General features: G+C 39.8%; 1 protein-coding gene across 1 annotated transcript in view; it reads right to left on the bottom strand.

Annotated features, from left to right (window-relative positions):
* Positions 1 to 27,490, bottom strand: part of SPAG16 (sperm associated antigen 16) — a 387,730-nt gene that overhangs the window by 133,808 nt on the left and 226,432 nt on the right. The window contains exon 14 of the mRNA XM_034065775.1: positions 18,015 to 18,141. Coding sequence (XP_033921666.1) covers positions 18,015 to 18,141 — 127 coding nt within the window. The remainder of the gene's footprint in view (positions 1 to 18,014; positions 18,142 to 27,490) is intronic.

Here is a 27,490-nt window from a genome sequence, read left to right as displayed (position 1 = left end):
TAAATAATGCTCTCATTAAAATTCTGCCTTGGAAGAAAGGCAAGTCCATTAGTCTAGGAGCTAATTTTTACTGGCTCCTTAGATGTATGCATATTAAAAATTCAGCTTTTATAATTGCCAGCCATCAACCACCTAGTCAGTGCTGTTCTTGGAGTTTTTAATTATTTACTTCATTTGCATAGACACTCCAATTTATGATCAACCATTTAGTTATCAAGGGACAGTTATAGTAATGCCTCTTTTACATTTTTATTTATTCCCTTTGTATCTGTAGCAGAAGCGCTGCTAAACACCCGTATCCCACCTCTGAGCATCACAGCAGGGTGTGAGGGCAGCCCTCCTACCCAAGACCTTAACCTCCTCCCCAGCTGCTGCTGAAGGCCCTTGCCTGGCACCTTGGCCTCAGAAGAGGAAGGAAGAACTTACACCTTGGAACGTGCTGCCTCTTTGCTACAAGTGCTCTAGCACTTTGCCCCAAAGCTGTTCTCCTTTGGGGTTATCTGTTGTCTGAGGATACTATAATGCTGCAAAACCGCCTCCACTATCACCCTTCCTCATTACCAACAGAAAGGTCCTGGCCTTTTCTGTTCATAGATCTAAGGAGAGATGACATTTCTCCTTGAAATGCTGCCTGCCCAGCTCCCTGGACACACAAAAAGAGAAAACACAGAAAGACACAGGCTTTGAAAAGACCAAGCTCTGCAGTCCACAGGAGCCTGTCCCTTCACTTCCCCCGCGCTGCGTGGCCAGCCTCCACTGCTGCTGCCAATGCTCTCTTCAGCTGGACAGCATCCCCCCTGGGCATCACTGGCCCAGAGATGGCAGTGAATCTTGAAAAGCCACCCAGTTTTTTGTTCATCCTTAAATTATTGAATGAAAGATGTGTTGTCTGTCTTCAGCGTTCAAAGGCAGGCTCCAGCAACAATGGCAGTGATTGATTGGTATCCCTGGTATCATTGTGCTCCTCCCCAGGTACCATCTCTGATGGCTTTTTGCAGACAGGACACCAGACAGCAAGTGCGAAGGGAGCAAAGCAGCCTTGCCTGGCAGGAAGGGAATTGATTACCAATCCCTCTCTCTGCCAGGCAGAATTTCTTTGCTGCAATTCATACTTTTCAATGGCTGTCTACAGACAGCTTCCAGATGGCTTTGAGGAGAAAGTGAGGGCAATGACACCAGAGATTACAAATCAATCACTATTATAGAGCCTTTTATTTGGTAGGAGCTTATGAGCAGAAAACAGATACCAAAAATACATAATATGTCCTGATTTTTGTTTGCTGTTTCCGTTCCTCAAGCTCTTTTATGTCCTCTTTTCCTCCTGACACTACTGCTTTCACTTCCATCTTTCTTACTACATACTTCTCATTTATACTTGATTTTATCCCTCTGTCATCCTTCTCACTGCTAACCTACACCATCCATACTTACCTGATATGGAAGTAAAACATACTCTTCCTACTATATGCTGTCGTCTTCCCTTCCCAGACCCCTCTTCTTCAAAAATGGGACAGTAACACTGACAGAGGATGGAGCAAGGTCTACCTAATTTTTGTCCTGAAGCCATCAGCATGACTGATTTTGCTCATAGCATTAATTCAGGTTTAGTACGATAGGATCCACACAATAAGGAGAGGAAGTAACAGAGAGACTGGCAAAAGATGATTGTAGCCCCTCAGCCACAATATAAAACATCCAGAGAAAGTTTCTCATGTGTCAGGGGACACCCACAGCGCTGGGCATGAATGTGACACTTGTCACATGTGTGACACTTCTCATCAGTGCATTAATTTTATAAGGGAGATAACGGCTGCAGCCCCAGGCACAGGTTTCTGAGTTATGACACTACTGTAAAGTAGACTACATGACACACTTCAAGTCAGTCATGTTCTGCAATCAGATGAATTACTGCAACCAGAGAGTAACACCTTCATAGTAACACAAGAGCAGAAAGCAGTGGACTGAAGGCCATAGAGAAAACACTTTGCAGCAGGGTATGCAAGTGCCATGAAATCAGCATGGCTTGTATAGCAGAAGGAAGCTGAGCTTTGCAGTGTCTTGCTAAAGAAATCACAGTGTCCTTTCACACCTCATTCAAACTCTTGAGAAACAAGTGAGAAGCTGGAGGATGTGTTTTTTTACTGAAGTTTGTTCCATTCTGATATATCTCTGATTGCATCCAAGACACAGAGAGCCAAAGTTGCATGTGTGATGGTATGAATTCCAGCCAGGCACACTGGGCTCCCCAGGTCTCTGAGCAGCTCTTTTGCTCTGTGGACTTCAAGGGCTGTGCTCTGCCCACCTCAGAAGCTCTTTTGGTTGGTCTGGCACCAAAACTCCCCTTTTCCCCACAAAGGATGAAGAGAATTTTCACTGGGACACTGCCTAGCACATAAGTTTGTAAAATAAAGATGTCTTTACAGAAATATTTGGGTTAATGATGGCATTCCCTTTCATCAGATCATTTTCAATGTTAAGAGAGATTTTGTTTGTAACACATGCTTAACCTCTACAATTAGTTGGAAAACTATACAACAATAATTGCCTTTATTGATTCAGCTATTGGAAATTCAGAGATTTTGACAAAATATTTCTTTTTAGAATGCCATTTCTGACAGTTGAATATTGCTGAGATGAAATAGCAGGCAATTATTTTAATACACTCTTACTGCACACTACTTTAGAAGAGTGTTCTAAATTGCTAAAGACAGACCAATTTATCTAAACAGAATTATTTAATACCAGTATGGATTAGCATTACAGAGGCAGGTGGGCAGAAACTATGGATAGAAACTGCAAATCTTCTCCCATTTCTTGTCTTAAATTCAGAAAAAGTGGGCTGCTCCAGAACAAGTCAAAACACTGCATTATATAGCAGAAAGAACACGTCCTCCTTCAAAATCTCTGCTGATCTGTCAATGCTCAGCAAGCTTTTATTATTAGACACCATTTGCAATCCGTGTTTCCTACACCTGAAGGCTTGATCATTTCCCCTAAGCACATATACACAAGGGAAGAAGATTTATAGGAAAGGAAAACCATTTTTGGTAGCTTTTTTGGTCTGCAAATGCTGGCAGTAAGCCACTGTTTCACTGAATGTGTAATTTTATGCCTCTGTGTTAGGGGCAGATGTGTATTTAAATCATTTACATCTCTGTCTTTTCTGGTTTAGACACATTTAGTATTAAGGGATGCTCCCTGAGTAACAGCGTACATTAAAAGTTAATTAAGAGGAAGTTAAAGGAGAAGGGATTGCTTTTTTCATAGCACCAACAGACATTTATTTTGTTTTGCCAGGTTAAAAATGAGAAAATTTGGAACAAGGTGTGAAAACCAGCGAGCCATATTTTTAGGGAGAAGTTTTATTACCTGTTTCCTTACACGTTCATTAGGAAATGCAGTCCCCTTTCTCATGTGCAATGAGACTAGCAAGTAAAGATAAGCTGCTTCTTGAACTTGTTTAATAATTCAACTTTTCCAAAGTGGAAGGTGTGAGTCAAATAGCAGGCAGTTATGGGCTGTCACCACAAAACCAACCCATTTTGAACAATACATTAGTCAACACTGTTTACAGGTTTTTTACTTATTATGCAGTGTTAAATAATAACACTTTTATCACCTTAGGTTTAATACAACTATTTATTCCTGACTACCAATTCATGTTTCTGAGAGAGCAACATATAGATAGAAAAACATGTGCACACACACACTCCCCCCATTCATAAACACACACTTTTTAACTCTCAAGTATGTGTTCAACCATAGTAACTCAGAGTTCACTGGAAACACTAGGATCTAAGTTAAAAATAAAAACCTATTATCAATATAGAATCCCAACCTGGTTTGGGTTGGAAGGGACCTTAAAGCTCATCCAGCTCCAACCCCTGCCACAGGCAGGGACCCCTTCCACTGGAGCAGCTGCTCCAAGCCCCTGTGTCCAACCTGGCCTTGAGCACTGCTAGGGATGGGGCAGCCACAGCTTCTCTGGGCACCCTGTGCCAGCGCCTCAGCACCCTCACAGGGAACAGCTTCTGCCTAAGAGCTCATCTCAGTCTCCCCTGTTCTGGCAGGTTCAAGCCATTCCCCTTGTCCTGACCCTACAGACCATTGTCCAAAGCCCCTCTCTAAATTTCTTGTAGACATTCTTCCTCCAGAAAAAGAACACTTTTCAGATTAAAAAAAAAAAAGGAAAATAAAATAGAATAAAATAAAATTAAATAAAATTAAATAAAATCAGCCTTAGCCACAGAAAAAGCTGCTCTATTTAAAGTAGGACAATTATTCTTGTAAAATAAAGCCCTCATGCTCCAAAGATGTTCTGTGCCCTGATGTCAGGTCTCAGAAAGATTCTACTGTGGGGAGTGCTCATGTGCCCTTCAGGCTGATCAGCAGCAGGGTGTCCTCAGCCAGCCAAGGGAAGGCAGTGCCCAGCGGAGGAACATCAGCCCTTTCCCTGCCCATGCTCAACTGAATCCAGCTGAACTTCAGCATCATGGGTCATGTCTGCTGCTGTTGGTGACAGGGGGAATTTGAGACATTAGGCTCCTGCATTATTCAGAGAGGCTCTGACAAAGGGCTATCTTTTAATAACTTGATTAAAAGGGGACCAAAAATGGGAATACTCTGCAAATCCACAGCAGATCTTGCAAAATCCATCTGCCAGATTTGGAAAGGAAAGGTTTTGAATGGAACCAAATTCACCAAAAACCCTGCCCCTAAACCAAATTTACTCAAATACGTCATACAGTTTTTCCCAGAATAAAAAACACTTCATTTTTTTTTTCCATCAAAGCATTTTGCATTTCCTATTCCATTTTCTATGAATTCAGCATTTTTAAGAACGGAAATTATACTTAGTACAAAGATGACTAATGTTTATTATCACTTTGTGTAAAATAAAATCCTTCATCCCCAAGTTTTTTATGTTTAGAGGTCTGACTTTAACTTATCCTATCTCTGTTATAGTGGCACTGCAGGAGAACCACAGATATAACTTGGGGGTTGGTGGGAGAAAATGTCTGATAAGGCATGTTCATGTGCTCTCCCACACACAGGTTTCTCCATTTCTTACTTAATCAAAGCAGAGTATGGTGGCCAAGACCAACACAAATGGGTGACTGTATGCAGATTTTCTCTGAATGCAGAAGGTAAATAAAAGGAAGGAAATAAAAAGACTGTAATCCTTACAATTATAAACTTTGCAATATATATCTGGCAAGTGGAATTGACACAAGACTGTTTCTCAAGATGCTTCATGTTTCCCAAGGCACAGGCTCAGACACAGAATCACAGAATTATGGAATCAACTAGGTTAATTCCAAAAAGCATTGAGTCCAACACCCAGCCCTCTATGCTTCCATCCATGCTAGTGAAACCATTTGTGCGCCATTACTGGAAGGGGCTGGAAAGGGGGATGTGTTGGCCAGCAGGACTGGAGTGGGTAGATCTTGGAGTACAATGTACAGAGTGTCCCAGCCAGCCTTATTCTAGTCCTGACCATGCTCCTGCTTTTCCAGGTTTGTTTTTGCTAAAGGAACTCTTTGTTGCTTTTGCACAAACCCAGTATAAAACAAGAGATTTAAATAAAGAGTAGGACTGTGGCACAGTCCTATCAACATACATCACTGAGTACCTGCCTTCCTGTGAGCTTGTTCACAGCAGAAAATTGGACCGTTGATACTGGACCACAGTCACCAACAGGGGAAGATTATGTACAAAGGCTTTGTCACATTGCTAAATTTTGCTTCTCGCCTATCAGCTTTGTCCCAGTGTTTCCAATCTATGTGTGATAAATACCTCCTTGTTGAGAGATTACTGCTCTCTATAAAGCATTTTTGAGGGGAAAGAAAGGTGACATAAACCATTTACGAAGGGACTGGCACACAAAATACTATCATTTGCAGAACACTGGTCAGAAACCCACCTGGAGGCAGAGAAGCTGGGCTTGAGCCACAAAAGAGGAAAACCAGGAATGCAATAATCACATATTTATTTTTAGAGAAAATGAAAAGCTAAATAAGCTGCAAAACCAGTGTTTACCAGTAAATCCTTTCTATCCTGAAAACCATGCTGAATGATGCAGGAACAGTCAGTTCTCAGGAGATCAACTAGTGGTACCTTCATGGCAGCATCTCATTCCTCCTGTTTTGGTGCCAGGACACTTTAGGTCCTGAAACAATTAATTTTAGTGGAGCTGTAGCAAACTATTGCCAGAAATCTGAACTTGAGGGACAATGATGCTGCTTCAGAAGCTTGTTCTTCTACCCTTGCTCTGAAATCACCTCACAATCAAGAAGGGCTCTGAGACTCCTGAAAACAAGCTGATGGAACTCAGCCTGCCAGGAAAGAGGGACACAAAGCATCCAGACAGCATTTGTGAAGGGATTAGTGCACTTACCATTGGATTTGGCATGGGGTAGTGTGTGAGACTGGGATTTATGGTAGGGATGAGGAACTGTGTGCTGACTGCTTTGATAAATGTGCATCCTTGAGGTATGCCTAATTGTTCTAAGGAAACAAGGGAGATATCATTAAACACAGGAGGAGAAAACACACAGAGGAAATCTGCAGGCAGTGCCACAGTGCTCAGGGGAGAAGTTTGCCTCCAGATGAAGAGCCTGGGCACATGTTGGGCTGAAAGAAAACCTGGCAGGTAACTGAAATGACACAGCAATTCACACCACTGACTGGAATACCATCCTGTTGTTAGCGAAATCCAGACTGGGTCAGAAACAAAACAGATCTCTTTTCATTGCTTCACATAAATTACAGCATGTAATTAGCCTTGCATTCATTGCTGCTGAAGGGGGAGAGACCTGGGGTTCTCAGGATACCAGAACACACAGTTCTCCACAACGTAAGTCACTATTAGTTGCAACAATTTCACAGTCACAATGCTGTCACATCACCTTGCGCAAGACAACAAAAGAACATGCACTCCTATCTCTATTGGCAATATGAAATCCCATCAGGGTAGTCTACTGGAGCAATTTTAGATAGAACTGTACAACACAAATTAGGTGCTGCCTCATTGCTTCTCCTCTCCAATAGCCCCTGCCAATGTTTCCCAATGTCCCCACACCAGAAGTTCCTTCTGAGGACAACTGTCATGTACTTTTTATTCCACCTTCACCATTTTAGCAACCAGGTCTACCTACAGAATAACCCATTCCAGAGAGAAGTGAGGATGTTTGTATTTTATGGCCTCAGCTGAATCATCTTTAGATTATTAGTGCAGCACACTCTGAGATGCCAAGACTCTTACCTTTTAATGCGTCTTTTTCACACATCATACTGCAGTCTACATCAGCAAGAAGGGGTGAAAGGGCAGATGGAAAATTACTGAGGAGATATTCCTTCTACTCATAAGCAAATTTGTGAGACTATGTGAGGAAGAGAAGCATCATCTCCCAAATTTCATACCAGTTTCACATCAGACCAAACCCATTGCCTCTTAACATACAATGTGATTAACTATTTATTATGCTTATAAATGTGGAATCTAAATTCAATTATAATCACAGTTGCACTTTGGTCTTGGACCATAATATGTGAACATCACCTCTCTGCTGTTACCTTGGGAGTATGAGAGTATAAAGCTGTTTTAAGCCTGTGTCTGCCTGGCAGTTCCCTGTACATTAAATGCATACTACAAAAACTGTATCATATAGGAAATATCTGAAGAACAAATTACCCACTGCAAACTTTCACTATCCATCCACTGCATGGGGCACCCTATTCAAAACCACTTAGAGAGCCTACAGCTTTTGCTTCAAAACTAGGACCCTCAACTATTTTGCAGATGCCACTTCCAATTGACTACATAAGCCTTTTCGAAGCAGCAAGAAAGTATTTCTTTTTAAGCAAGTATCTTGCAAGCTTTAAAACTCCTGTTTTCTGAATACACAGCTGAAGTAATCCCAAAGGTCTGTCTACTTTTCAGCTCAAGCTGTTTCCAGACAGTATCTCTTTTGCTATTATGAAAAGGACATGTGAATGGGAAATCTAAAAAAGCCACCCACTGAGGCTGTGGGAAAGCAGAATGGGAATAAATCTATACACAAGCAGTAGTGGGTAGGAGTAGTCTATACAAAGAAACATTCATTCATCACCAACATTTTGAGCTGGTATTTACCAAACTGGAAAGCTATTTATTAAAACTATACTTCTTCCCTCACAGTGTTAATGTTAGTTTAGGAAAGGGATTTCTAAGGTTTGGGGTTTGTTTGGGTTTTAATAGATCTTTTTGAGAATGTGTAGCCACAATCAGAATGTCATTAGAGTTCTGAAACTGAAGTTCTTACAGCTACATTTGAGAAGGGACAGTGGAATACATGGTTTGATATATAACAGCTTATGCTTGGACTAGAGAGTCTAGTGTAATCTTAGGGTGAAAGTAAAAACTCATCATACCATATTCTTTATAGACAAGTGTGCCCAGATGCCTTACTTCAACCTGACAGAACAGCAGCGCTGTACTTAGTAGCACATAAAAACAGCTTGTGGGGAACCCAGATGCAAGGAAAGATAGCAAACTACCCACTCATTTTCTTCTGCATAACATAAACAGTAAAGCACTGCAGGCGTGCAGGTGGACAGGCAGACATGCTGATCCACTAAGAGGCCCTTTACACAAAAGTTCACATGTACAATCTGCTTTCTTTAATTAATATGTGAGGAAAGAAGATTCCTCAATTAATTGTGGAATGGAAAAAAGAGCATTTAGGATGCAATGCCTTTAACTTAATAGACTAACAGATTTATCTGTTTTTCATACAACCTGAATGGCACAGTAATTTTCCCCCCCACTGCCTTCTCAAGAATAGGATTTGGTTCTGAGCAAATGTGTTGAAGCAGAATCTAACTGTAGCAGGCACAATTACTGTCTAGAGAAAGCGTTTACAGGTGCTGTGCAGAGTGACTATTAATGGGAGCTCAGTTTCCCAAATGCCTATAAAGCTCACAATATTAGACGACTCCTAGATACCCCGGCATATATATTTTTTAAGTACATGCTTATCTCAATTCTGTCTCCCATGATTTAATGAATTTCCCTTTGCCCAGGAATACATGTTCCACAGGCACAGGAGGTGCTGACTATGGCAGGTATTTGCTTAGCAAATTTCCATATCCATGCTTCAAGGTTTGGATTAGTTTCCTATTAGCTTGCATGTGCAAGCAGTATGGTGATACTGCACTACATTTATAACCGGCTCCAGAACAGGCTGTCTTCTTACCTATGAACTACTGCACCAATTAGCTACTTTTGCAGTGATAAGTAAGCTAGACAATTTATACTGAAAGATCTGTGGCAGAGGGTGAAGTGTTTGTAACAGAGCTTTCATCTCAAATGTGTTTCCTTCCCTGGCTTGTCAGCACATGATAGCTAAATTTCAGAGATGATGCAAAAGCTGTGACTGATTTTCCTTCATATAACATCATGAGCACCTTGTGTAAAGCCCACAGTATAATCAGTACAAAACTCAGGAGCTCTCCATTCAGGGGAAGGCAAGCAGTGCCTGCCTGCATACCTTGCTTGCGAGTGGCTATTTTTCACTTGTAGATGCCAAGCTTTCTATCAGTTCTTAAATCCTCCAGTGTCACCTCTCACTGCTGCTCTGTCAAAGGCAACAGTGTTAAGTGGTCAACTTTTCTCACCAACACCTTTATGCTTTCCTCCTGCTTCCTTTCACACCTATAAACATCCATGGACGAACTTGAATGACCTCTAAGAATTTCCCCTTACTTCTCATGCCTATAAAAAAGTTGCTAACAAATGTTCTGTGTAGTACAAAGCATTCTTTATGATGTTAAATAATAACATAATAGTTTCACAGATTATATTTTTTCTCTCTCTTTGGCTGAAGCTTCAGCCTTCTGCCATGGTTATCATGAGTAGAAGCACACTATGGCTATGTACCTCCTCCTGCACATCCCACAGTGGAGGTCTGGTCTGGGAAGAGAGGTGTTAATATAATATCAACTAAGTAAATTTAGCCATTATTTTTAATTAATTTAGGTATTGTGTGGCCAGTGGTAATCTCCTAGGCACATTATTAAACACATACACACACTGAATTGCTTTTTTACTAATGACTCATTTGTTTTATTCTTGCCTCTTTCAAGAAAGCGATTAAGTTGAAAATGACCTTTTGAAGATTGTACTTGTGGACCGATCTTTTCATTTTTAATTACTTACTTTGCTTTAATTGTTACATTAGGAACTATTAGGAAAGCAGCCAGCTTCATAATCAATAATTTAATTAGATGTTTAGGACCAAGAAGTCAATGCAAATGTTATTCTGCAGTCAGGCCTTTCCCAAAGCCTTTCAAAGAACTTTATTCCCCTTTTGTTTCAAAGTGACATTGACAACATAAAAATTAAATTCATACTTACTTCAATACATCATGCATACACATTACTGATCTACACAGGCAGCTGGTAACAAGTTCAGATTCAGGTCAATCTATTTGCTGCCCAGACAGGAATATAGCCTGCTTCTCTCACTTCATTTCTAAATAATCAGTGACACAGCCAAATGCCATTACACTGCACACTCCAGCACACCGCAAGCCACACTATCCAAGTGTTTACTGAAATCTATAGCCAGACTTTTCCCCTGGCTAGAACTTCAAATATTTTAAATGCATCTATTTATAGTTCTCTAATTGCTACTAATATTCTAAGATAACCATCAGCAACTGAAAACTGTTCCACTCTAATTTTACAGCCGATGAAATCTGATTCAATCAGGAGTGAATTAATACCCTCCTCAATTCCACTGATACCTTTCTGCCTGCCCTTGCAAGTTTACAACACAGCAGCATCAGTGATACATCACAGGGAGCTGTCAGCGGAGCTCTGAATTGCATGGCCTGGTGCCTGGAATATGGATGTCCCTCATTTGTAATTATAGGCATGTGTTTCACATTCAGAATGACTTGCCCAAAAGCAACCCCATAGCTGGTAAGGTGTAAGTAATAGAAATGAGTGTGCCAAAACACCTCCCCGTCATCCATCACTAGATTAGGGGGACCATCCTGGGGAATGTAAGGGAAACACAGCATGTGGATGAAAGCCTTAAACCAGAACAGAAGCCTTGGTGAAAGGCATAAAATCTTGCAGATGGGTGACCTGCTAAGAGGCAGGCAGGAAATCAGACAGATGCATCTACACCTACACCTACATTGCTAGAGAAGGGTCAGAGGACTTCTCTGATCATGGGAAAGACTGTGATACCAGAAAGCAGCCAAGACTTGCCCTAAGACACACAGTAAGTTAAAACTTGGCCAGGCTGCACTGCAAGAAGCCTTGCCTGGAGGGTGCAAACTTCAGCTACAGAAGGAAACTCAGGCAGATCCCCTGGGAAACCATGACAGTAGAGGAAGGAAAGCATCAGGCTATGGAGAACTCCATTGCTCTCTTCTTTAGTAGCAGCTTAAATGACTGTGATCATGTTGAAAATGCGTTACTTTAATCTAACTAAATAATTACATAACTGCCAAGATAAAGCCATTTATACGTTTCACATGGATTAGGAATCAGGATGGATATTAAGCTTTAACATACAGAACTGTCTTGTTTTGCTAAAGACTTCTCCTTGAAATTAAGTAAAATGGAGCTTGGAGACAAGGCAGAGGACAATGTGTTAAAAGGGCCTGCATTCCCACTGGCAACAGGACTCTGACATCCAGTGGACAGGCCCAGGCATGTCAATGAACAGGAACAGCTTAATGAAACAATTATTATAACCTCTTCAGAGCCACTAATTCACTTAGAGCTTTAGAATCTCAGAATCATTTAGGCTGGAAAAGACTTCTAAAATCATCAAGTCCAGCCACTGAGATTTGCAGAACAAGGTAACTTGTCTGATCTGAAATGTTTAGTGTCTCATTTAAAGACAGTTTAACAGGGGAATAAAAACAACCCATGAGATCAACTGATTATCCAGTTTGTTAAACTTTGGATTTAATAGTTTGATTTCAGAGCAAAGTCAGGAAGGCAAGAAAAGGGAGGGACTATTCAATGGCAGGCCAAATGAAAGCCAGGGTCATAGTTCCAGCCTCAGGGTTATTCTCAGGACAGCAGCCCACTAGTCTGAAAGACTATGGTCTTCCTGTTTCCCCAGGAAAAGGAAAAACCCCACAGCAAGACAAGAACACAGGATACTTTCTTGCTTGCATCTGAGTCAACTGATCCCAATTGCAGTGTTACATGCTCATTATTTGAAATACTTTATTTTAATCTTCCTTTTCCCACTGAAGTTGTTTTGGAGGAAAGTCAAAAAGGAGCATTTTTTACAAATCACAGTGACCATACCAAGCTTTTTTTCCCCAATTATTTCAAGGTTAGAAAGAAATCAAGACATTTCTCCTCAGCCATGCTTTTGATTTGTGAAAAATATTGGCACTAAGTCTCTAGGGAAGCGTCCCAAACAGATTTCACATAAACCTCTTCAAGTTTTAGTTTTGTTTTTCATGCTATTACTTCTTGGAGAAAACATAATCTGTATTCAAAGCTACTTGTTCCTGATTTCATATTTCACTGTGACTCAAATTCCCTTTCGTATTAAGACAGGGAGTTTTAAAATATGAACCCATTATTTACCAACACATAGAACAGAATGAGGACCACAAAATTTGTTACGCTTCATGCCAGGAACAGGACTTATGCTTGCATATACCTTCTTTACAGGAGAATAATTCAACTACACCAAGAGATTCAAAGTTCGTGTGGAAGAGCTCTTCATCTCCAAAACTGACAACTTCAGTCTTTGACCTGCTTTTGAAGAGGATTGACTTGAACCAGAAACTGCTTGTCAGAGATCTTTTTAAATGACCCATCCTGTCTATTCGTTCAGCTCTGGAATTTGTCCCTCAGGAATTCAAATAAAGCTGACAAATCCAATGCACTCATAATTTTGTGTCTAAGGTGTTTACTGAGGAATAAATCAAGTGGAGAGGCCAAAAAGTGTAAAGACAACCAGATCCACTCCCTTTGGCTGCTCCAAATGAACACAGGTATAAAAGCCCCCACCAAGAACAGGCAGCATCCCTACAAGGATCTGGGTGTTCCCACAGACTTTAAGCTACTGACAAAAAAGTTCTGACAAAATCCACGTTGAGAAACATGTAGTTTAAAAGATAATTTATATTTCACTGGAAGAAACAAAAATATAACAAGGCTTTTTTTTTTGGAATTACTAATTTGAAAATTACTAAATTCTGACTAAATCAACACTAAAAATGAGTGGTCTAAAAGATAATTTCATTAGAAGAAAGGAAAAAGGTTCTCTAAGGAAATTACTAGTTTGGAACAGTTCCACTGAATTAAATCAAGTAAGAGTTAACTCACTTTCAGGCACAATCCAGTTGCATTAGGAACCACAGCACAGTTGTCCCATGCCATGGTGGGGAAATATGGACTTCTGTTGTGAAGGAAAACACTGCAAGACTGGAGCTTAGATCAGCATCACTGTAATTATTCTACATCCATAGGAAACACGTCAGCAGCTAAACCCTCATCATTGAAATGCCACACCACAGCTGGCAACAGCAGAGAGCTCAAAAATGGGAGTATGTAAGTGTTTATTCCCTGGTAGGACACAGTGTGAAAAGCCCTTTAAATAGCCACTGTCCTTACATGATCTGGATGCCTTAAATGCTGAATATTATGCCTTTTACAAGACTTCAAAAATGAGAACTGCACTGCCCCAAATTTGCTATTTCTTTGAACTCACAGACCCATCATTTTGGGGTCTAAGAGTGTATGGGGTAGGTCATGAAAAGCCAAGAAGGAAAAGTCTCAGGCAGCATCTTACCACCACCCCCTGTATGCACATGGTAGAACAAGGCTGGTGGGGCTGCTGTGGACCAAGGGAAAGGTGGTGCTTGACAGCAGGGCTGAGCACCCACTGCCACTTCTACCCAATGTGGCATTCATTTGGGTTTCCCTGCTGTTACCCAGAGACCTAATCGCATAGCAACTTAAACTCTATCAAACCTCGTCTAGCATTCAAAAGCCATTGGTAGAAAAGGTTAAGCAGATAGTTATTAGGAAATAACTCTTTAAAAAGGGCTGTACATACTCTCTTTTATCCAATGCCACATTTAAAGAAAAGAAAAACTGGCCTAAAGGAACATCCAGCTGCCTCTTGCTCTCTTCACTGACTGCTTCTTTCTAATGGCTTTCTTCTAGTATAATGTGGCCCTAGACGCTCAGCCTGCTCTACTAAAGTGTGCCTGTAACCTACTAAAGGTTACAGGCCCTACTAAAGTGTGCCTAAAAGTGTGCCTGTAACCACCTCTGAACCATACCCATGGGTTGAGAGAGAACTGATTTCTTCACGTTCATTAAGAGATACCCCTGCATGAGCCTGAAAGGAGGCTCTGCCTGGATTCCCACTCCCCTCCCTTGCTTTGGGGCATGGGGAAGCTTTACAGCCAGATTCTGGCTCAATGAGAATGAGTTATCATTACTGGGAGCTATTTGCTGCTGTTAAGGCAGGAGTTTGGACAATCTCATTCTGCTTTTTTTCCTCTGAGATTGCTGCCTGCATTATTCATCAAAGACCACACTACCTCAGAGCTCCCAACTTCTGATTGTGCTGTTCAGTCCACAAACTACTGTCAAGGATAAAATGCGACGCACAGAGCTAGAACTTGCATCTTGTCACTGTTCTGCTGAGCTGTCATACCCATATTTAAGTCATCTTTGACCCAAACAGTAAAAAGCTGACACGCTTAATGCCTTCCTGTCTGGATGTCAGGGATATTAGTTTGATAGTGGGGTGGGAATAGGATCCTTTCATCTGTGCTATGTGCCAACAGTTTTCTACTACAGGAATGCAGAAAAACAAGAGCTTGTCTTAAATCACTGGGCTACAGTTCACACAATCAGAAATATATCCTGGATAATTAAAAAGTCAAACTACAAGCACTTGAATATCAGTGACCAGTAGAGACCAAGATAGGCAACAGTTATCAAACCATATCTTGAATGTTTAGTATTTCACAGACTCAAATAGAAAAAGCATTGTACGAATCTAGCTTTTTACAGAGCTATGCATATGCTTGACTTCATTAACAAGAACGGTAACACTGACATGAGTGGGACTGTCCAAGTACACACACAAGTCTTCCCAAATCCTTGTGAGGCACATTCCTTAGGGCATTACTACTGAGTTCTGACTTCTAAATGACAGTCACTGCAGAACTTTTTCAAACATTAAATATCCACTTGGAGAACCTGACATTTCAAAACTCAGAAAGCAGATGAGACAGTTACTAAATCAATAAGTTTCAAATGTGTAGAATGAAAAATGAGAGTACTTTCCCCCCCCTATTTAATTATTTAAGAGTATAAATATTTGGCATTTTATCTGTCTGAGGAAGAGCAAAGATTCAGCTTGGCTCAAAAGTTACCCAGACAGATCTGACAAGCCCCAAGAAATGACTCATCAGAATGTGGGAAATGCAGATGAGTGGCAGACCACTTATCATGGGAAGAATTAACCCAGGCCGGTGAACTTGTACTCTTGGGGTATCATGCTCTTTTGCACCTCTCATATTTGTCATTGGACACACTTTGCAATTCATGGGCAGAGATGCTTACTCTGATGTGTCAGCAAGAAAATACTCTGGTGAAAAGCCAGAATATATTTGCCTTTCTATGAAACTGGCATAAAGATAAATAAATTCCCCAGCTTATCTTGGCACAAGAGCCATCAGCTTTACTGGCAAGAAATCCCACCAGTGAATTGCAGCCTCAGTCTCACACATCTAATCTACTGGGAGTCTGGCACAGCATGAGGATGGTTCCTATCCAAATCCAATACCAACTCCCTGTTTTCTCCCAGAATGTTTGGAAAGAGCCATAATCATCTAAATACTATTCATCCTTCTGTGTTCTGATTTCTCTATAGGCAACATCTATCTTAGGTTAAAATTACTGTCAATGTGCTGCAGATTGGAAATGCTAGATCTTACCCTATGTTATCCAGGGGAAAAAAAAAAAGAAGAATCAAAAATGAACAAAGTAATGCCACACATTTCCAAAGTCTAAAGGCTGCATTATAACTTCAGCTTAGTAATTACAAAGATTTATGTCCCACTCTCCCCCAAATCCAGAGCTCATTGTCCATTCAACTTACATTGCTCTGACTTACAGTTCTCTGCATCCATTATCTTTAATAATAAAGAGCTGACTGAAGTTAATGATTGAAGAGCAAGATGTGGTTAGTAATATGAATCTAATTTATGAGAAAACAAACCAGAGTATGATTTTCATGTTTCATTAAAATTATCTTAAATGCACTCTTTAATGCTAATTGATCTTGCAGAGGTGAGAAAAGACTCTGTTCCAAATTAATGGGGGAAAACCATTCATCTTCCTTCTGGAGGGAACATTTAATATCATTCAGCATTTAGAGGGAGATAGATAGCATCTTCACAGTGATTTCACCACTTAGAGTGATGCTTCAATGTGGGCCCATATCTGAATCCGGCAAGATTTCCCACTGAATAGGGAAACAATTCAACAGAATAAACATGCCACACAAAATATTTTCACAAAAGGTCTTTCCTATCACAGCAAAATTATCCAAAGCTGAAAAAATTGTTAATGAAAATTGAAGGGTTTTTTCCATAAGTTTATCAAAGAAAAGCTCTTGTGTAATTCTGTTCATTTGCTATGAACAGGAAATTACTGAGACATCCGCAAGATTAAGTTCCTTGCAGGATTCATTAAAAGCAAAACAAAGCAGAAAACTATTTTTCCACCCAATTTTTAACTTTTGTTTGCATTTCAATATTTTTCTCTCAGTTTCAATTATTCGTATTCCTATATCAAATATCCTTACAAACCAACGCAGATAAGAATAACGAGTCTTGACTGGCTTAATTTTAACTGGTACTTTATGCCCAGGATTATTATGAAATGACCTTCTATTCAGTCTGTTTCTATGACCCATACATAGAAATTGCTTAATGAGCATCTCAAGTATTTCACTGCCATTTTCATGTCAGTTTTGCCTACCCTATGTTTGTATAGCTCTGATGACAACACCTATTAGTTAGTACACAGCAACAGTTCTTTGCCGCCTTCTTCTCAAATCACTTCCATGAATACAGCCTTCCCTATCCTGGGCTGGAATCTTGTAGCTTTACATTGTTTAAGAAATGCAAAGTGACAGTAACACCAACTGAAGTAGCAACTTGAGCATTTCAAGAGTTGCTCTATAAGAAGCATCACAGCACAGCAGCAATAATTATTGAATGTTCCGATAGTAGAAGAAAGAAGACTCTTGCCTTCTTCTGCCATTCCACTTGAACATGATTTACATATTCGGTCTGCAAAGCAGCAGCAACAAATATACTCTCCAATGTACTACATTCATTTGTACTTATAGCAAAGAATGAAGGTAGAGAATAAGATGCAGCAGTTTGGGCACTACCTACAGTGATACATTATGGAGAAAAGATACATATTCCATGAGAAATAAGCAGTGAGTTCTGGGAGCAAGAAGGGGAATCTCTTCTATAGAGGAAGAATAAATATACTAGACCTCTCTGTAGCTTGAAGTTCTCCTATGTCACTTTCTCCCATTTCCTTTGTATGTAACCTAAATCACATGCCAGCACTTACAAAAGAAGCATGGCACAGTTGACTTCCAGCTGCTCTGTTGACCTGACAGAGGACAGTGTGCAGCAATACCACCTTCCAGACTGACCATCAGCTGGAAACACCACTACCACCAAACTAAGTTTCCTTGTTTATTCAGTGATCTCAGTGCATGTCCATGTGTTGCACTGTGAGGACTCAGACATTTCAGATGTCAAAGAAATGTGATATGGTGATAATTTTGCTCAGAAGATAAGAGCTGTGTTAGTGAATACTCTAGTGCCACACCATCCTTTATATCTATTTTGATTTCATACTGACTTTCATTTTTCTTATACCATACATGGCATCACTTTCCTTGAGTTCAAGAAAGACAAAGAAAAAGGCTGCTTACCGTTCTGGAATCCCACAGAGACAAAGTCTTGTCAGCAGAGCTAGTGAGAACAATGTTGGAGAATGCAAGAAACTCAATGCTGTTGACTGAATCCTTATGGCCATACATTGTGTATTTGCATTTCTCACTGTAAAAGAAAATAACAGGAATACAGCACTTACCATTCAGGATAATAATAACAACAAGAGAAATGTTCAGGTAAATTAGCAATGCATTTCAGGTGTATTTCCTAGCTACTCCTTAGAAAAGATGAACATTGACAGCTATTCATCACCCAAGCACTCCACCACAGAGGACATAAAAAGCCCAGAGTGTTTGTGTGTGCTTCTCAGTAATGAAGGCTGTAGTGGGAAGGCAAAAGGAAATGGAGAAGCAGGTTTTAAAAGACTGAATTGTAAGGAGCAACAATGAAAGCACCACTTTAGAGTTCCCTGGGTGCATCCTTAAAAACCTTGCTGATGTAGAATTGAAAAGGAACATGGATAAAAAGGTAGGACAGGGACAGCACCATTTACTTTTTAAAGATGTCTTATTCATTCTTGCGTACAAAGGATCTAAGAAATGTATAGCATCATGCCAATATGTACCTCGAAGGAAGCCAGAGAGGGCTGGCAGCCTGACTTTCTTCTAAAGGTCTGCAGACTTGTAGAAACTAAGTGATGTCTTCTTCAATGGGGGTGAAGTATTGTCACTGTGGACACTCAAGAGGCCTTTTTCCTTACTATGGACAAGCCTCACCAATAGCCATTGTAAGCTGTAAGTTCTTAAAGCAGATGTGAAAGAACAGAGGTGAACCCCAAGCATGGAATTCTTTGCTATGAACTGACCACAGCTTAGATGGAATTACTCTGTGACATAGCTTTGGAAGTTCTTTCAAGGCTGAAGACTTTCAACTGTCCTGTTTTCTCTCAGCTGATTAGCTATGAAGTAATACCTTAAGGAGTTTTGTTTTGCTTTCTTATCTGTTTTTTTCCTTACCTTTTAATGTGTAAATTTCTGAGACAACACTATTGATCCTTCTCACCTCAGGGTATGAACCTGAATACAAGATGGGAAGCTTTTCCCATTGTAACAAATAGAGATGCAACCACTATGACAATGCTGTAGAGAAACAGTTCTCTCACAAACCAGCGTGAAGTTGGCTATCTATCTATGATCTGTACAAGCTTTTGGGCTTCTGTTTTGCTTTCTGCATGCACACCAGAGAAGATTCCTTAAATCTTAGAAGATTCCTTAAAAAAGTCCAGGAGAAGAGAAGGAAAAGTCCAAGGATTCCTCACAGCACAGAAGGTAACAACCAAATCTGTGATTATTCAGACTGTATAGAATGGTAAATGCTCAACTCCTACCCAAGCATGTCAAGAGGGGAGACAACTGAAATAAATCTGCATTCATGACTTATGTCTGTATGCAAGAGTCACCCATGCTGATAAGGCTTTCAGTGTATGATTTCTTTACATATACATGAAACTTCATGAATTTACAGTGTTTGAATCGTTGTATCTTGTGAAAACCTACAGGCAGGTGAGCGTACTATGGAAAAAGCAAGTCAGTTCTATCCTCTTTGTCCAGCTGAGTCAAAAACAGCATGAAGAAAAGAAAAGCCAAGAACTCATCATAAATTATTGCAGCTTTCAGTGAGAGCTCACAATTTCATTCCTTACTCATGTGATTCTGACAGTGGAAACACACCTCCCCTGGGCTGGCTGGTGAATATATCACTGGGGCTTGCACATTAGATTACTGGGTGGCTCCTAGCAGAGGAATTTCTTACAGTATTTATTAAGGAAGCTGTCAGCAGGGGGAATTCAAAAGGTGACTTTTTTATTTACTTTTAAATAATTCTCTTCCTGCCTCTATGTCACCAGAAGACTCTTGGAGCTCTTGCAAGTCTGGGATCAACAGCACAGATCAGTATCTGCAGATCACGTACATGCCAACAGAGCTAAAAGGTTTGGATGGTCACTGCCCCTGATCACTCATCTAATAAAATGACCTCTCAGACGTACTTTCATGCCTCTCTATTTCCCAGACCAAAATCCATATGCTGTGCTTAGCTGAACACCAGGCCTGTCCCTACAGAAGGGAGATCAGTTGTTTCCGAGTAGAAATATCATCCAAGAAATATTTTTCAAAGGACTATTAGATTCCACTGGTATAATTTTAAAGAACCTATGTTTTTCTATTGTAAATAATACACTATATTCAATATATTCAGTATTTTGATATTATCTGTTATACAGACTATATGTGTTACTTTATCACAAGGACTTGTTTTAAACTAGTCATAAAGTACTGTGGCTGTTAGAGCTCGGTGCACAAGATGTTCATGATCACTTGATATATAAGACAATAAAATAACTTCAGTGAAATACTTTTTTTGTTTCACAGTCTCATGGGAATGTTTGACACCACAGAATATGCCTTCCTCAGATCATATACTTTTATTTGTGTATAGGTATGCCATGATTTAAAAGTGACCGCTGATTTCCTGCTTGCCTGTTACACTGTGAGGACTTGGGGCTGCAGCTTCTGACAAGCAAAATCCTCCTGTGCATTTTTGTGGGCACTTATTAGGTTTGAAAACACAGACAACTTTATATACCAGTGGGACAGTGTTCACCAGAAGAAAAGGGGCTATTTTCCTGTAATAATGAAGAATGTATGCATGTAATCTTCAAAGACAAGGGAAAACAACATCTTCAACCTGCTCAAGGGGGCTTGGGGTGAAAGAACATACGAAAATGAAGGAAAGTAAAGGAAAAAAGCAAAGAAGACTTTGTTTGTGAGGCACTGACATAAGATATGGCCCATCCCAGGCAGACAGGCTGCAAGAACAGGCTTGTGAGAGATTAATTAGGTGCCAAAGCAGGAAGGCCCACTCAGAATCCCTCAGCAAGGTGAAAATGGACTAAAGTGATGGACCATGACAGCAGCAGAAGGGAAAGAAATGATTTGTATTTTTCCGTTAAGAACATGAACACCCAGTGCTGATGCAGTTGTCTGTCTCTCTCCTTGCCACTTCCATATCACTGCGTACTGATGAGCGAACTCTGCCTCTCAAGATTTAATTTACCACTCTGGTAACTGACTGACTGGTATTTCTAAGAACCTCCAACTGCTACATAAAAAACCTCATCTTCCCTTCCAGCTGAGATATAATTTCAGCAAGCCTCTCTTGTATACAAGCTATCTTTTGGTTAGAAAGGGGAACATTTTATTTAGATGTTCCTTTTCCTCTGACATGAAGAGAATTACCCTGAGCTCGTATTTTTATGCACTGGTTCAGGTTTATCTACATTAGAACAGATCTGGAGCAACTTTCATTATCTAATGTTTTGTTCTCACAATTGAACACATAACCTCACGGGTACAAGTTTCACCACCTCTGAGCAATTTAGTTCAGCAGATAGAGAGAATCATCTATGAATAGTAGTTTAGGAATTTACAGTACCCTTGTGGCTTACATCCGGACACAAAGAGGTCATGAACAAATGCTGCCATTGTAGGCATGAGCATACTGCTCAGTATTTTGCAGATTGCATTCTGAACCTCCTCACAGCCACTGATTCCAACCCTCATCCTTTACCTGTGTTATTATTACTACTTTTTCAATGTAAAGCATCAGTTAACACATTTTCTTGACTTGTGACTGATTATCCTCAGTATTCTCTTTTTCTCTACAAAGTCAATTTCCCTTTCCTTAAATCCAGGTAAGGGAATGATGTCCATCAATAAATCAGCCCTAATTCTACCTCACCAGGTTTCGATTTTCCTTAGCAGGTTCAAACAAACACAGACAGACTGTTATAGTTCTAAAGCAGCACACCTATAGCATGAATCCTGCCATTAAATTAATCATACCATTATTGATATCACTAGCTTAACAGTGATGGGCAAATTTGACTTGCTCAATTTTTAGAGATTTCTTTTTTGAGAATCACATTTCAGAATGGTTCATTCAAATTCAAAAGGGCTTTCAGTAAAACCACATTGAAAACAGAAGATTTGAAACACTTCCACTAACATGAGACTTCACTGAATATTAAGAGACTGCTGTCTCTGCACTAACATACAATAGCAGCCAAATAATGCACTAGTGAGATGTTTCATCAACTGTACAATAACAAAAGAAAATACAGATAGTGGGCAGGTTTCTTTTCCCTGTGTACTTTCCTGCCTGCACAGATGGAGTTGAACCTCAGTGAGGACAACAAGCTGGCAAGCCCTGATGAGAACATTTGACAACTGCCTGCTACATATTTACTGCTAAAGGCTATTTAGAGCACAAAGCACTGGACAACCTGCAGTGCTCCACACCAGCTTAGCACTCATTTCAAAAGACACACAGCAAATCAGAGCAACAAGTGAGATTACATGTTGCCAATTCATTTGCTATTTAAAAGAGTTTTAACACCCAACACACACACATGCTTACTAGCAATCCTATGAAAACAGCACAAGCTCTGCATCCTTTCTTGATTCTTATTTTTCCTTTTTAAGCATATGGTTTCTATGTTCAGCCCCAGTTGAAAAAACTGGGGGGTTGGGGAGTAATATAATTTCAATGATTAATTAGGTAGCCACAGAATCCCAGGCTGGTTTGTGTTGGAAAGGACCTTGAAGCTCATCCAGTTCCAATTTCCTGTCATGGGCAGGGACACCTTCCACTAGAGCAGGTTGGTCCAAGCCCCGTCCAGCCTGGCCTTGAACACTGCCAGGGATGGGGCAGCCACAGCTTCTCTGGGCACCCTGTGCCAGTGCCTCGGCACCCTCACAGTTAAGAACTGCTTTCTAAGATCTCATCTCAATCTACTTATTTCATTGCTGTGCCATATTAAATCTCAGTTTCAGACATGGTAATTAAAAGTACATATAGAGCCATTCAAAATTAATGAGATTTTTGCATGTACTTTTGAGCCATTGCCTCTACCAACCATCTTTTTACAAGCCTTCCAAAGGAATACATTAAATGCACATTCTCAAACTATACTATCTTTCCCAACAATGACTCTCCCAAATCCATGGAATGAACAAAAAACTAAACCCTTTCTCATGCCCATAGAAAAACATACTGCTATGTTACTTGCAATCACCAGAAGGTAAAATATTAAGATAAATTATACCAGAAAGTCACCTGCTATGAAGATGGACACAACAATTCTAAGCAAGTTCTGTAAGGTCACACAACAACCAGCCTCCATTACTGTTATAGTGATATAATTGTAACAATTAAAGGAGAATACTTTTTGCAAAACCAAATCCTGTCCCATTATATGGCTTTATCTCCAAAATGAGCTTAAATTAGGCATAGAACTTTTCCAGCCAAGATCAATGGGCAAGTATAGCATATAGGCTGGCTTAAGACATTAAAATGCCAGTTTGGTTTATGCTGTTATAAATGCATCCTATCATGTCTTTACATTTTATGACCGCTATTTTATTTCTAGGTAGCTTCACATATGACACACCCAATTATTCATGTCAAGAATGTAAAACTACCAGTATTTCAGTAAAAAGCGCCTACCATCATTTATGACAATGATTTTTTTCTTGACCCATTATTTCACTAAATATAACACATTTTAGAAGACACTGACATGTGAGGACACTTCCTCCATAAAGTATATTTGCTTCTGAAAAGATATATGTCAGTATGATGTTGTCAATATGAACCACTTTGTTCAATTATTACTTATCTTCTATAAAATAAAGCTGTCTTCAAATTCTGAACATTCATTCGTGACCTCATTCAAACTAGTGTCTGGCAGTTTGAAAATGCAGTGCTAAAGTATAGGCTACAACTATTGTTATGAAAATGTAAACATTTCTTCTCCACTATTTAGAAGCATTTAGAAAGAAAACACAAATTAAATCCTTCTCTGTAATTTATTCTCATACATGGAACATTTTAATCTTCACAACCTGAGTGCTCTGCAAAAAAAGCAACCCCTAATTTAAAAGAAGCTGTACAGCAGGGCTTCTCTAGCAAAGGTCAGTTACTCCTGAGTTATTAAACTACGTGAAATCACTTTATATTGTTGGGTTTAGGTAATTGTAATTGTTAGACATTTTAAATTCACAGTGAGCAGAAGCAGGATTAAGTATTAAACTTTCCTATCATCGCTCACATCAGAGGCTGCTTTGAGTTCAGTGCGGTAACGCTGGCTGAAGCACACAAGCACAGTGTCTATGTCCTGCTCCCACTGAAAGCAACACAAGGCTTGCCACTGATGTCAGTAGGAGTAGGATTAGATCCAGGTTTATCACCACAGGAGCCTGACAGCTCACACTTTTGGTCTAGCACACAGTAAACTGAGCACGTAAAAGGAAACTGATCTCTGAAGGCTTAACTGTAAATTCAAGGGTGCAATTCTTTCCCTTCCTGTATTCTTTTTCTCCTCCTTCTGCCAAAAGCAAAGCCAACGCTTAGCAACCAGGAAGGCTTGGCCAGGGAGGAAGGAGCCCCAAATGATATAAATGTTTTATTAACATTTTCTAGGTATATAAACAAACATTACTTATCTAACTCGGCAAGTTTACAAGCCTGCAATAAAATACTGCTACATCCTTTTCCTTGAGAAATTGGGAAGTTGGGAGTCATAGTCTCAAACCATGGAGGTTCTGAAATAGATAAAATTGCTTCTTTTAATTAAAAGAACATAGGGTAACTTTAATAGTTACATTTTGGTCTTGTTTGGTCAGATTTGAAAGCCTGCAGCAGTTTATTTTTCAGAGTGCAGATTTATCCTCTGAAATTTGACAAAGTTCTTTTCCCCTTACTTTTCAGGAGCTAAACGGAGCATGGCAGCTTCTCTTTAGTACCAATTTATAAAGACTGAACAAAACCGTCTGCAGCCCTGCTTCAGCTCCTGCTGAAATCAGTAATAAAAACCACAGTGATTTAGTAGATGAACAGATAGCACCCTGCTGTGGGTGGGAACTGTAGTCTCAGTCCTCTTCTGGCCCTGCTTGTACAATGAACACCTTGCACACACAGGGCAAGCTTTCATGCTCGTACGGGATGCAATGATACCTTCAGGTAAGCCCCCAGTTTAGACTGAATTTGTCTAACCTATTATGAAAGCCCTCCCTTTTAGTAAAGCTCTAAGAGAAAATTGAAAGGCAACATGTAATCATGACTGGTCCTTCAGACCTCATTTGGTGAGGACTGAGCATACAGAGCGCTCCCCAGCCCAATACAGTCCCACCTATTTTGGGGTACAACCTTGCAAGTACCATGTGTTGAAATCTACCTAAAGCAGGAATATGGGACAAAAGCAAGTCCACCAAAGCATGCCTATAAGCTTGTCAGTAAACCCTTCCTCCAACTCAAAACAGATACAGGGTTCATTTCTTCTGTAGTGCCACCTCCAGTAGCAGCGCACTACCCTGCTACCATTTATGCATTTGTGTGCTGTTAACAACCTACTCAGGCAACAGCAACACCCAAACGGAACAAGAAAGCTATTTTGTTGTGTTGTGTTTGAGATTTATTTCATCTCCAGAGACCATGCCTCCTTACATAATTTGCTGTTCTAAAAATTACTTTGTCCTATTTCTGTGATTTGAAAAAGCCTCTTTGGCAAACAATACACAGAAAGGGAAAACTGGACATACCTGAGAACACAAAAATACAAGTAAGCACATGCAGAACAGAGAGGCTAGTGCATTACATTTAATGAAGTCTAATAGCTTGAACTTTGGATTCAGCAAAGTCTAAGATTGAGGGACATTTGGTCAGAACTCCCCTAATAAATTTATAATTAACCATCAGAAAGCAATGCTCCAGTCAGATTTCATTCTACAGTGAAATCAGAGAACAGCCAAATAACCACAGTCTTTGAAATAGTGTTCTATAAATGCAGGAGAAAGGTGCTGCAACACTTCATGCCTTACCTTTGGGATTAAAATGTTTATTTGTCTCAATTCCTTGTAATCTATGTAACAGAATCTGTGTTATTGGAAAAGTAGCCAATTATAACACCATATTTATTTTTCTGGAAGAGCTCTACTACGTGTATTTTAGTAGAAGCCGTGTATTTATTGAGTGTGTGGAAACTTCTGCTACTACTGAAATACTGATCACCTTACTAAGACATATCACTGAGAAAAAAACCACTCTCAGCCAAAAAAGCACAAAGGCAAAGCTTTAAGGACACTCTGGTTGCTATGGTGTTGAACATAGTCTTGACTGCCTGATGCTAGCCTGCAAAATAAGAACCTTTATATTCTACCAGCGATTATTGAGCATGTTTCTGCATAGAGTGCAGAGACAGTGGCCGGCTGGGGTTTGCAGAACAAAAGACTTGCACAGGTACCATGTTTGGTTAGTGCTGTCTAGCAAAATTAGACAAAAAAAAAGAAATATAAGCAATTACATTATGTTCTCTTTGAGTGATTGAATACTACTCAAAACCAGGATCTATTTTGATAAACACTGAGAATAATAAATATGATTGATAATAGCTTGATATGTACTCTTATGGAAATTGCAAATTACTGAATTAATATTCTTCTATTTTGGCTTTCAGTAGAAGGTGTGAAAAACTGACAGTGTATGCCAATAATCTACCTCTTTTTTTGCTGGCCTGAAACATGAATAATGAATCTGCTCATGATTATACTTAAGATTTAGCCTCTTAACATCATACACTTCTTTGAACAAGTGTTATGTAAGAAGTATTATTATTTGTATTATTTTTGTTTCCTGATAAAGAGGTTTTGATGTGAAGCTTAATTTTTATAAAAAGGAAAAATAAAACAATAAAGCAAAAGATCTCTTAGGAATGAAGTATTTTAGTTCTAACCTTTACTGTTAATGTATGATTTTGAATCTAATTAAACCTATGTAACCACAGTGTGCACCTCAAGTAAGTGTCACTGTAAAAAAACAACAGTACCCACAATCACAAGAGGAGACTGATTTCTAAAGCAATATAGTGATGCTGTAGAATCCTTTACAGATACTACAGATGTGCTGGAACTTAGCACATCTTCAAATGTAAGTATTTACCTAAATGTTCAGCTGAACCAGGACCAGAAGACACATCACTTTAACAAACATAGCTTTAAAATAGCAACAGAAATCAGTAGTCTTGTAGCTGTCTCAGAGACACCAACAAGTGATCACTGTGAATTGAAACAACCATTTTTTCCTGTGTAGCTGTTCTCGACTGAGTCACAGCAGTAAGGGAGGCCAGAGAAGCCTGAACACCTCAGCAGCACATCACGTCCACCCTAACAGAAAGAGGGTTGCAGTTGCCAGGTCTGTCTTCAGGAGGCAAGGAATACTGTTATAACATTTCAGTGGGTTCCAAGCGGACAAGTGCTGAGACTAAAAGTTTTGCAATATAACACATATATTTTCATACCAGATGGTAATATAGTATTCATTACCTTTTACTATGTAGGCTCAGTTGAACTCTGTACCTTGTCAAGGTATCTTTACAATCTCACTAGTCAACACCTAATTG

This window comes from Melopsittacus undulatus, chromosome 8 (assembly GCF_012275295.1).
Source record: "Melopsittacus undulatus isolate bMelUnd1 chromosome 8, bMelUnd1.mat.Z, whole genome shotgun sequence".
Classification (NCBI taxonomy): Eukaryota; Metazoa; Chordata; class Aves; order Psittaciformes; family Psittaculidae; genus Melopsittacus; species Melopsittacus undulatus.
This window is presented reverse-complemented; position numbering and strand designations above follow the sequence as displayed.